The sequence below is a fragment of the Nymphaea colorata genome, chromosome 3 (genome assembly GCF_008831285.2).
Source record: "Nymphaea colorata isolate Beijing-Zhang1983 chromosome 3, ASM883128v2, whole genome shotgun sequence".
In the NCBI taxonomy this organism is placed as follows: Eukaryota; Viridiplantae; Streptophyta; class Magnoliopsida; order Nymphaeales; family Nymphaeaceae; genus Nymphaea; species Nymphaea colorata.
In genome coordinates this window covers 23,426,670-23,438,980 of record NC_045140.1, presented here as the reverse complement: position 1 = coordinate 23,438,980, position 12,311 = coordinate 23,426,670, and the positions used below count along the sequence as shown (strand labels likewise).

At 39.1% G+C, this 12,311-nt stretch overlaps 1 protein-coding gene across 5 annotated transcripts; it reads right to left on the bottom strand.

Annotated features, from left to right (window-relative positions):
• Positions 1-431: 431 nt before the first annotated feature.
• On the bottom strand, positions 432-11,938 carry LOC116251483 (uncharacterized). Of its 5 annotated transcripts, none has more exons than XM_031625785.2 (10): positions 11,566-11,938; positions 11,392-11,486; positions 10,451-10,512; positions 10,218-10,367; positions 8,866-9,042; positions 5,966-6,181; positions 4,082-5,811; positions 3,934-3,999; positions 1,580-1,649; positions 432-1,477 (listed from the first exon to the last, which is right to left on the bottom strand). In XM_031625785.2, the coding sequence occupies exons 1-10, from the start codon at positions 11,904-11,906 to the stop codon at positions 788-790; spliced, it is 3,597 nt and encodes a 1,198-aa protein (XP_031481645.1). In that variant the 5' UTR covers positions 11,907-11,938; the 3' UTR covers positions 432-787. The 5 variants fall into 5 exon arrangements, with proteins under 5 accessions (XP_031481645.1, XP_031481646.1, XP_031481650.1 ...); XM_031625786.2 differs by having other exon boundaries at positions 11,392-11,459; XM_031625790.2 differs by lacking the exon at positions 11,392-11,486 and having other exon boundaries at positions 10,218-10,375.
• Between the last annotated feature and the right edge of the window lie 373 nt (positions 11,939-12,311).

The following is a 12,311-nucleotide window of genomic DNA, read 5'->3' as shown; positions in this document are numbered from 1 at the left end:
TGTGGATACTGAAACGGCGAGATCCAATTAAAGGCGATTAACTAACCTTCCTTGTCTCGTTTTCAGATCCATGACGAGCAAAGTCACGGGTCACGGCTTTAATCTGGATCGGCAGCTAAGCTCACACACGAGTTAAATATTGCATGACCTCGCCGTTTTTTACTGTACCACTTACAATTTCAATCAAACGTTTGAATGTAACCTTCTGACGCGACCCATTCGCATTCTTGTTGCTTAATCGCATCTCCCCAATAGAAAACAGCTTTCCCAAGGAAATTAGCATTTTCAAAAGCAGCACTAGGAAATGCCCGAATTTTAAGTTGCTAACCGACTACTTACGCTAAGTTAGAACGTATACGCTGAACATTAATGGGCAAAATGTTAGGCTCAACAACCGACCAAGCCCCTATAAAAGAAATTTCCATCGGGCATTGCCTAAATAGTAATTTCATATTTTATTACATAAAAATATATACAGACCTCTACACGACAAGAATTTTTCCGTTCCTATCCCAGGAGGTACTTTGCGCGTAAGAGCCAGTGACCAGATTCTCAAATGAAATTGGATGGCAGAAAAGGTTCGCCACCCAACCAGCGATGAGTAGTCACCTGGGGCTTCGGAGTATGGCAACTCGAGCGAATCCCAACTAGAAGACTCCATGGCTCAAATCTTAATCTACACGCTAGTCTCCCACTCCAAGTCCATGGAAGGCAACTTTCTAACTGATGGTGTAACTAAAGCGAATCCGAAGATGGAGGCTCCACGAGTCAAATTTTAACCTGCATGCTAACTTCCCATTCTGAGTTTCTTTAAGATCGCATCTGCATCTAGAGGTTCCTCTGTGTCTTGTGAGTGCTCGTTCCCTTGGCTGAAGTCCATGCTTGTGTAAGTTTTTAACCCAGGACCATGACCCATGCAATCCCTACCTCTTCCTTGCTGCAGCCTCTTCACCTCCCTCTGGTGTTCAGTCAGTTCCATCTTCTTTCTCTTCAAGCCCAAAGCAGGGACCTTGACGAACTCCACGTTCTTATCATCTTTCATGAATGACACTCTCTTAGAATTCTTCTTCTGTGTCGCAGTCACTGTCAACCACTTAGGTCCACTCGAGGTTTCAGCAGCTTCAAACTCATCAGGGATCTTTCGGAGATGCAGCTTTCCACCACGAGAAAGCTTATCTAGTACCGGAAGCAAACAGCTAGGATAAGAAAGTGAAATTCCTTTAGCATACGTTCTGTTCCAAAATGAAATGGTGGCATTGGCAATGGTAGCATGAGAATGATCAAGGCCAGCGAACAGCAGAGGTGCTTGCAAGTGCAGAAGGGAAGAGTCGTAAATAAGAGGGGGGTGACTCCTCTCCATGCAATCTAGCAGCTGGATCCACATGTTCTCTATCTGTGATGCAAGGCTTTGAACCTGAGCGTTTGTTGACAGCATACTGAAAGAAGATAGTGATTGAACTAATGCCTCAGAAAAGACCTGTTCAAAAAGATGTATTACTAATTAAAGCACCCACTATCCGTTGAAAAAAAACCAAGTCCAGAAATGGAAATATAGTTAGATATGAACATTAGCAATTACCTCCATGAACAAAAGAATATCATCTTTTGTCTCAAGATGGATCAGAAGATTACATACAGCAGTACAAACCCTGTTAAGCATGAACAATCATAGTCTAGTCAGAAAAAATACTATTCCTAATCAAGGGATGACCCAAAGATGAGAACTTATGTTGTATTGAGCATAACAAAATAGAGAAAGGAACAGCAAAATTTGAATTGCAGGCCGTGGTTTTTAACAACAACCATAAGGGGCCATTTGGAGACAGGAACAACTTGTTACTATTCCACAAATCTGCCACAAAGATTGGGCAGGTTCATGGAACACCCTGTTACAGTGTACAATGAATCTGCTCAAATTTTTGGAGAAGATTTGTGGAGCAGTAGTAAAATGTTACTATTGCCAAACAGCCCCTAAAGGTGTACATTGGCCTTTGTCAAGTACAGCCACATGTATTGTTTTTTCTTTAGAAAATGGCGATATGAACAGTAAAAATGAAAAAATAAAGAAAAACATGCACTTTTTGGAAAAAAAATGTGAGCATAAATTTACCACATTTTTTCATGTTTTTTTTTTTTTAACATTAAGATCATCACAAAACAACCTTTAACTTACATTAATATTTTTTCCCTATTTTTATATTATCTCATTATTTTATCTAGTTGTTGCTTATTAGCAATCTGCCGCTTTAGTCCTCTCAGCCATTTATTGACAAAACACATACCATGACAAGAGCATGCCATTAGAAGTCCCACATGCTTTAGTGCCGTAAACTCAAAGATCATCAAAAATAGATAGCAATCGGGATAGGGAAGGCTGTTTTGCTGCTATGGCTGTGCTTTTGTGGTTCAGCCTTAGAACTAAAGACTGCACATGCTCACCAGAATAAGGCCTGTTTGATGCACAGGAGAAATCCTGTGCACCGGTTGAAAACAGTATGGCTGGGTGAAGTTTCACCCGCTGAGTTCACGACGATTCAAACGTCGTGAAATTTCACCCGAAAAAATCGTACAAACGGGTGAAATTTCATGCGGAAAAAAGTCCGACCTGTGCAGGTCGGACTTTTTTGCGCATACAATTTTGAGAGCCGTTAGGGCTCTCATTTTTTCCCCTCTTTTCCACGTTGATGCCCTTCTTCCCCTCTCTCGCTGCGTCTCCTCCTCTCTCGCTGCACAGGTCTCTCCTCTATCGCTGTGTCTCCTCCTCTCTCGCTGCGTCTCCCCTCTCTCGCTCTCTCGTTCCTCCCCTCTTTTCCCAACGTCCCTGCTTGCAGCCCTCTGTCGCTCTCTCGTTCCTCCCATCTTTTCCCAACGTTGCCCGCTTGCAGCCCTTTCTCAATCTCTCGTTCCTCCCCACGGTAAACCCAAGATCGCCCGCTTGCAACCCCAAGTGAGCCCCATGCGTCTCTTTGTCACTCTCTCACACGCTTGTTTGGTGAAAACCCATTTCTCTTTACTATTTTATCCTGCAAAAAATTACCTTGTACATCAAACAGAATTAATTTTACCCTGCAAAAAACTACCATGTGCATCAAAGATGATTAATTTTACCATGCAAAAAACTACCCAGTCATAAAAAAGGGCCTCAAATTAGAAGAAGGAAAATTTTCATCTTGTATTTTTTTCATCATTTTTTTCTATGGTAAATTTACCACGTTAAATTCTTCCTTGCCATCAAACGGGGCCTAAATGTTAAACAAATATATTCTGTCATGAACACCAACCAACCCTCTAGACAAAGGACTTAGAATAAGATAGTTATGAGTTTGTAAGCTTAAATCGTACTGTTTGACAGATCTAGCAACAATCCTTATGATGAAAAAGAAAAAGCTATGCTTATCAAAGTAGAATTGATACCAAGGCACTCAAATTATCAACTACCAAAGTACGTTTTGTTAGTCTTTTATGAAGACCAAAGCACATCCATGACCACGACTGTAAAAAACAGTAAAGCACTTTTAGTGGATGCATTATCAGAAAGCTGCAACAGCTCAACATCCATAGGTTAGCAAAGGGCTCCACAAGTATTTAAATGAAATTCTGCATGTTCTTTGACATTATTTGAAACTGCTTGTTTTTATGAAATTAAGCCAACTAGATCAAATAAATCAGTGTAGCAAGCTGCAAGCATATTTGATGAATTGTCCTTTGAAAGATTTTAATGAGTGCTAACAAGATAACCAGACCTTTTCATCTTTAGGGTGATTTTGCATACCTATGTATAATTTTGCAGTGAATAAAGGCAGGGCACCTTTGTCCCAGCAGCTATTTTATCATAAGATCACCGTCCTTTTAAACTTAATAGATCTTGAATATCATCCTTGTGTGTGAGTGTGTGAGTGTGTGTGTGTTTGTGTGCAAGAAAGAGAGAGTTACCTGGAAACTGTGGAACAATCAACCCTTTGAATTGTCTCGACAAATGTCAGAGAAAACTGAAGAAATCTACACGAACATAATGAATGACATGATTGGATGAGATAAGAAAACCAAATGCAGCTGAAATGAAAAATTTGAGTGTCATTACCTTGCAACAAATTCTAAAGAATTCCGTTTATCCCCCTTTTGCTGTCTGCGCTGTTGGCTCAGAGCCCCAGGCATCCGGACCTGGTTCAGCACATGAATAGCCATCTCGCCATAGAACCAAAGGAAAGTGAAACTCTGAAGTACAGCATTCATTTTATCTCTTCCATTAACAATGGCAAGCAATCTCTGACACAAACCTTCAGAAAAGTGAATCTTGGTGCACCTGTCCTTTATGACATGATTCACAGAATCGTAAAGGGATTTCCATGTGTCCATAATAAGCTCAAGTTCATGCTTGTTTTCACTCGTGAACACATGTTTGCCAGTGCTTTCATCATCATCTGCCGTCATCAATAAACATGTTGAAGAAGACATCTCCAAAGGGAAGCATAAGTAATACACCAGTAGATGCAAATGAGTTTCTGTTATCACAAAGGGGGAGGAGATTACTTTATCAAACCGTTCCTTCAGAGACTTTGCAAATACCTTCCAGACCTTTAGCCAGTATAATCCATTAGTTACGGATTTGAACATGTAAATATATTGCATTTCAACAACAGCATGCAAATTTTGTATAGGATCGACTACAGAGAATGCAATCTGTGAAAACTTTTCCATCTTAGTAAACAGTATCTCGCCTGTAATGCTTGAACTATAGGTAGCACCAACAATGAGATAAAGCAGGACACAAAATGAAATCGGAGAAACAGCATCCATGCATAGCATCATGCTGATACCACTTAAATGGCCTCTCACATTTTGAATTACATCAGCAGACCACAAGTTGTTAATCATCTTGATGTCTAAACGAAATTCATATAGAGGAGAGGACAATATTGAATCTGGCAATTCCTCTATTGCAGTTTGCAACAACTGGAGTGTAGCATAATGCAATTCCTGGTGGAAACAATTTGCAAATTTCCCTGTGACATCCTCGTACCAATCCTTTATGAACGTTAAAATCATATTCAGTGACAGAAGGATGGAGCTGAATGGCTGTGAGAGCTGCTGGAACTCAATCTTTACTCCCTTAAGTACAGAACAGAAAAGCTGTAGAACAGCTGCTGAAGCCATTTTTGCAACTTCAGATGATGTATTCTGTTTCAAAACACTTGGTACAATGGACTGAATCATTCTCAGGTTGAAATTTAACATCTTCAGATCCCAAGACATCCATTTGATTGAATAATTCTTCCACATGTTTGCATCACCAGAGGTGATGTTAACCGGGGTTAAATCAACTCCAACATTTTCATCATTATGGACCTTTACCTTGGACGAGATAAAGTCATCAAACAGATCTATGCATGACTTCCATATGCAATAGCTTTTGTTATCGGGTCCCTTCTGGAAGACTACAAGAAGCATCGGCTCCAGCACTAGCGGGATAAGGGAGGCACAGTTCACTAAAAGAACAAGTTTATGTAACAAGTAGCACCATGTTTTTAGACATGATAAATGAACAGTTATGCTGCACCTACTTGACATAATTCCAACTAAGGGTTTCATTAGGAGCTTTATGATCTTCTGAAACCTTGAAAATTGACTTTGACAATCGCTAGTTGACCCTTCAGTTGATGAATGTTTCCCTCCCCGAGGATCAGTAAGTTGATGAGAAAGTTTGAGTGATACCCCTTTCTCTTGTAGATCATCATCAAATTTACCAGTTTGCTCTTGTATCATTGGCAAATGAAATTGCACAAATACATCAATCAAAGCTTCCCAAGCAACCTGTTTGCATTAAGGTAAGTAAATTAAATGTCCACTCAATACTTTGCCGTTGACTCATGCAGCCAACTTATAGCATAGATAGTAACCCCTGTAGTTTGAAATCAGTTCTTTACGACTTCAATCAAGTAACAGCAAAATAGCCACGGCAGTATACCTGTGAAGCAATTTGAACCTGTGGATCATTATCAGAAAATGTTTTCTCAGGAACCTTGAGTAGCTGGTTAAGTAGACGCCTGTGTTTTATCGTATAAAATCCCAGGAGTCTGATTAGCCATCCCCAAGCTTGGATTGCATGGACCTTGCATCCTGACTGCTGCAACAATGCATCCAACTGATAAAGCAATTTTTGTTGGATATCTGCACTAACGACCTGTTCAATCAAATGTTGGGAGAAGTGAGGATCAAAACTGAAATGAAAAATAATGCAATGACCAATCTAACATGGGACATATAAGCCTGTGCTCATGACAGATTGCCAAAGTGAAAAAAATGTCAAAGTTCTTGTAGATAATAAGGTTGCCACTTGTCACGTAATCATTTAAATCACTTGTTACTTGTAAAGTCAGATTCAGTAATTTATAAACAGGGGTGTAAAATTTTTGTGCACAGACAGCCAGTCAGCGTCAGCATCTTTGTTGCTTTAGATTTTTGAACTCAATTGCACTAACATGCTTAACAAAAAGGCAACCCTTCCTGACTTTATGCTTTTGGGTCAGTCAGACGTCAGAAAATCCGTTGCTAGAAAACCATCTACTGAAATGTCCTTCATGCATTATGGGAGGGAAGCAATGTTATCAATATTGCTTTGTGCCAGAGGCGCATTGGCTGATAAAAACAACCCCATCAAAATACTTTTTTTCTTCATACATGAAAATAGGGCAATGAGGGCCTATACATAAATATGTATCAGCCAATACGTTACAAAGTACCACTTTTTACAACATGGAATGGAAAAAAATTATAAAGAGTAACGATGATTCAATCTACACGCCTTGGTTAAGGCTATGCATTGCCTGACTAGGGCCAGAACTTGGGTTTGGTCCAACCCATCATGGCTGGACCTAAGCTTGGTATCTCAATTTTAAAGGCCAAATCTACCCATATGTCCAAAAAGACATGGGCTACCAGGTCAGACACTTTGACCTCAACCCCAACTGCACAATTAAAATATATTTATTAAAATTATATATATATATATATATATATATATGGCATTACCATAACAAACTTAATTTGTTACATGTTTCCATACTCTTCCATAATATGACTCACTGGAAACATATTCAAATTTTAAGTACAATTTTTCTCTACATGATTAAGTTCTAAAAGAAGTTTTAAAAAAAAAAATCAAATTCAACCTGGCCGGGTTGGGTAACCAGCATATTCCTTCACAATCCAGATTAGGCTTGGTGCTGTAGGACCCACTCAAGTACACTTCAGCTCTATCAAGGTCGTTCTGGCTCCGGATAGGCCAGGCCCATGTGCAGATCTAGTCTTGGTGTCACATCTATACAGGAAATGAACCCAAGTGCTCTTGTCCTTGCCAAATATCCAGAAAAATGTAGAAACATTTTATAGCCCTCCCTGCTTCCATTAAGATTTTATTTAAACCTATACTTACTCCAAATCAGACAAACTATTCATCCTATGATCTTGCAAATCCAATTTCGCCTTGTTCCATCAAATGTTTTATACTTTTATATTCATGTTTCCACCAAACCAAATGATCGTAAGAAATTACTTAGTGGAAGTCAATAAATAAATTCAAGTATGCAGAAACTAAGTAGCAAGGCAGCATCTGTAGAATTAAAGAAGGTGAAGGTGCAGAAATAAAGTAGGGAACAACCATGGATTATCAATGGCAGGCTACATGGCATTAATATATATGACCATAGCAGACAAAACATGATAAGCTTGCCACAGTGACCCAGCACCTCCAGAAAAGAAGTTGATACTTCCATTTCACATATCACATGCAACATAAGGGACATCTCTATTTTCTCATAGAGCCTTTTCTCTTGCAGATAACACAACCTATCATTAAATTTGCCTCTAGTTATCAAATGGAACATGAACAATTTCATCCTCCTCTTTTTTGAAACTAAGATGCCCCTGGTTTTACTCATGCATCAATTTTCTGTCAACACTTACAAGGGAATTGGTCAAGCCCAGCTCTTATTTTCTGTTACTTTTAGTGTTTTAGAAAACAAAAAATAGATGTAGACAGTTTTGGTTGTCTTTAATCACGTTGTTTTTTGAAGTCCTTGCTAAGGTCTTCTAGAGTCTCAACTAGGTGTCAGCTAGACCTTTTTGAATCCTGGCACTGATGCATTGGCCAGTACTACTGAAAAGGACTCAACAAGAAGAACCCCTATTCCAACATACATATTGTTTGTCTGCTTTGGGTCAATTTAAATTTCTTCTGGTTAAGCTTAGCTGGCGCCCTGACTATTATAAGGCTCACCTGTAAATTACAGCCCACATGCAGGCCAATTACCCAATATCTGGTTGAGTTCCAGACCTGATGATCACCCTTGAATGGATAGTGTTGGCTCCAAGCTGAGTAAATTGGCTTATCTCCAAGACTATATTCTTAAAGGAGGATCTTAACCATGGAGTCATGCTTAGGAGAGTTATGGTGATGAAGGCTTTGTGAAAACAGTAAGAAAGTTGCTGATATGAATTGAAATACTGCTGATATTCTTTCCCTCATTTATAGCCCAAAAAATACAGACGATATGTAAGAGATTTGAGGTAAAAAACAGGAAACCAACTTGGATGACCATTTATAGAACCACTAACATAGAAACAGAACTTTCAGCAGGAAATCCTAGCTTCCCTTGTCCATAAAATACTAAACATTACTTGTACGGCTCCAAAATTGAAGCCAAAACAGTTGACAATGAATAAAATAGATAACAAGTGATTAGCAGATATAGAACAGATTTATGTAATGGCAAGTCACATCTTATTGGAAAATGAGACTTGGTTATATAAAAATTGTAGAATGGTTAGAACCCATTGCAACTTGGAGATCACACCAAGAATCTTTACCTTTGAAAGAGTAGGAAGAGGGGGCAATATGCATGACTTGACCTTTTGAAGACATCTGATTGACATATCTCTCTCCTTTTTGTCCAAGCTCAAAAGTCTCCTATATATTGGTGGAGCCCACATGCTGGACAGAGTTCTCATATTGTCACTCATTTGAGATACCAACTTTACCAAGGCCTACAAAAAGTTCAAACTTCAAACACCGTGTGTTATCCTGCCTTACTACTAATGCCATAACATGTACCATCAATCGTAAAATAATTTCAGTGAAATGCTAATCAAAATTAATCTTAAGTACAAGCATAGTAGCATAAATAAGAGATGTCACATTGAATTTCCAGAGTTCCACCTTCAGTCATGCCGAATAGCAAATTTTTGTAACAATAAATTGGAAAAAATCCATTTTAGGTATTTCCAAAATGATTGCCATGGTTACATTATTTCCTCACTTGATTACCTTTGGTTTTTATGTCAGGTTTTTAGTGACTGAAATATCAGTTCATCAGCTATATGACAGTTTACGATATTACCAGCCACAATTCTTCCTAAAAGTTCCACAATAATGCCACACTCTGAAATCTTAACTGCAAGAGATATAAGCATCAAAAGATTCTTCCTAAAAATTCCATGACAATGCAAAACACTGAAATCTTAACTGCAAGACATATGAGCATCAGTTGGTGCTTTCTTTTCCCCCTTTTTATTTTAATAAAGCAAAAGGTCAACATTTCTCCTTATCTTTACATGCCTGTGTTCATAGCTATTGTGCAACAAGGACATTTGGTCCACTATAAACTATGAATGCCATGTGTGAGTGCATCTTAACAGTGAAACAGATAATCAGCAAGCTGGATTTTTTTAAAATTACAGCCAACAAACAAAATCCACTCACTGACAAGGCATTATAATAGCCAAAGTCACAAATAACATTTTTGGGCTCTTATCGGTGAGGTTTCTCTCTGATATTTTTAGGCATAGTCGTTTCTCTTGGGAAAATCTCAGGAAATAAAAAATAATAATTAAAATAATTCCATATGAAATTAACAGTTATCTACTGATTTTCTTACAAACACTTTGATAAAGATTAGAAATGCTTCAAAATAATTGAAGTTCAAAAAAGCATAACCTAAAAATTCATTTAAAAGCAATTATAGAAAAGGATAATACTGTGAACTTATTGCAGAAATTCTTTTGCCATTGTTTTTAAAATATTGCAATATTTCTGATAAAATAGTTTTGCCACGTTTTGGCAACAAAGCACGACATTTCATATATTTGTGATTATGCTAACAACTACTGGGACAACTGAAACTAGCATGATCAACAAGAAAAGGCAGTATAACAATTAGAACCTGGGTTGCTTCAAACGTCGTTGATAGAGACCCCATTGGATTGTCGAGGGCATAAATTACAGCCCCTAACAAAGGGTTTGACTGTGCTATCACAAAAGAAGAGTGGAATTGTTGCATTGATATACACCAGACTCCCAGGTTACAAATGGCCTGCAAGCCTAAACACATCAGTAGGCAACTTGACTAAAAGAGAGAAAACACGTAAACTGGAAAGTTCTGTAGACTTCAGCAACCTTCATCTTAGTGTTTGTTATGAGTTTGACTATGGATTCCACAATAGCACAGGTATCACCATCTACAACAACCAATAAGCATCGCATCAGAAGACTTCTTACCAGTGAACATGTAACACAATTAAACAACAATAAATACTAACATAAACCGATACTGTACGAAACTTCTGTTTGGGATTAATGGCGTTAGATAACTGTTCTCAATTTCTTCATAGAAGGATAAAAAAACAATAATATTTTGGAATAACAAGTACAAGAGAAACAGTGAGAAGCTTATGTTAAATACAAAGAGGTGCCCTGAAATGTTCAACAAGTCCGCTCAAGAAACTAAAAGAAAAAAAAAATGCAGAAAAGAACGCCTACCGGTGAAAAGAAAAAAGGAAGTTCGAAGTGAGGTTCATACTTCATATCTTGTAATTAGCAAACGTTCATGTTTCCTACTAGAATACAACGATTGTGCAATCAACGCAAGTAACATGAAAGATATCAGACAGACAAACGTCCAAATCATTATCTCAGGTCCCAAACCAGTCTCCTATTGCAATATGCAAAGCCATGCTAAGAGCCACGAGCCCGTTCGATCAACAGAAAAAACAGATTCTACCGAAGAACAGAGGTTCCTTCCTCAACGATGCGAGCCAGGCTCGAGCGACAGCAATGACTTTATCCACTTTAACTGTGATATGAATCACACGGTCAACAAGCCATCACAAAATGTAGTTTCGAATAAACAATGGCATCATAAAACTGGCAGTACATCACACACCTGACAAAAGGATCTCTATAGTCCTAGCGAACTCAGCGCATACGCCTAACAGCGAAGAAAGCAACAAAAAAGAAAACTGAATACGAACACCACGCATGCACACACGCGGATACATGCGCAAGGACAAAGGAATTTTTATAAACAAGGGAATTCTTCGAAATAAGCAGCTTCTCACCGGGTATCGCGATAACCAGATCCGGGTGATAAATTACAAACCCCAAGCACTTCAGCGCCTGCGAGGCACTATGAACAGAAGTCCAAAACATCAGCCTAAATAGGAAACGGTCATGGACAGCGAGAAAAAGAGAGATGCGTGTGAAAACCCGATTGACGAGGAGACGAAACTCACACTTCTTCGTCTTCGACGAATATATCAGCTCGGATCGGACGAAGGAGACGCGGCAGCCGCTCACGGAGCGCGCCGATCATAGACGAGCCGCCGCATAAGCGCTCTTGGAAGAGCAAAAGGTTTCCGTAACCAAGGGCTTTCTCCTGGTTCGATCTCGAATGAAGAAGGAGACTCTCGATTTCTTCCAATTCGGTAACAGTTTCCGCCATCTTTCGGGAAATTCTTGGGTGAGATGAAACCCTCGCTTTTTCAAATTTCTCCTTCTTGAGAGGGAAGGGAGGGGAAACTGGAAAGGAGAGGGAAGGGAGGTCGGCGGTGGCGAATAAAGGCGCCAATTTCATTCCCGCGATTTCTGGCGCACGCCAAACGGGAAAGGGTCTGCGTTAGAATGATCACTTCTCATAATACAGCCCTCTCGATTTAACTGCCACGTAAAACGTAAGTCGAGATTTCTTCCTCTTCCTTCTAATCGGATGGCAAACAAACGTGGCTTGTTTTATATAAAGTTACAGGAATCGACCTACCTATTAGTTTCCGCAAGAACTTAATAAAAGAACCTGGTAGCGGGTCGAGCATGGATCGACCTGAACCGGATTTTACCCGATAAAGTCCCGTTTTGACAGGTGAGGTTCCCCAATCGGATCCCAATCACAATAACCCTTTATTTTTATAAGCTTCGTTGTTGCCCCAATCTGATCTACCTTATCGATAGCATAATCGGATTGATTCTTGTGAGTGTTATTTTT

Excerpts from the sequence above, each read along its gene's own strand:
- LOC116251483 (XM_031625785.2), bottom strand. The coding sequence starts at position 11,906 with ATGAAATTGGCGCCTTTATTCGCCACCGCCGACCTCCCTTCCCTCTCC. Across the intron at positions 10,513-11,391 it reads TCTGGTTATCGCGATACCCG|ATGGTGATACCTGTGCTATT; the intron begins GTGAGAAGCTGC and ends TGGTTGTTGTAG. Across the intron at positions 1,650-3,933 it reads GATTGTTCCACAGTTTCCAG|GGTTTGTACTGCTGTATGTA; the intron begins GTAACTCTCTCT and ends CATGCTTAACAG.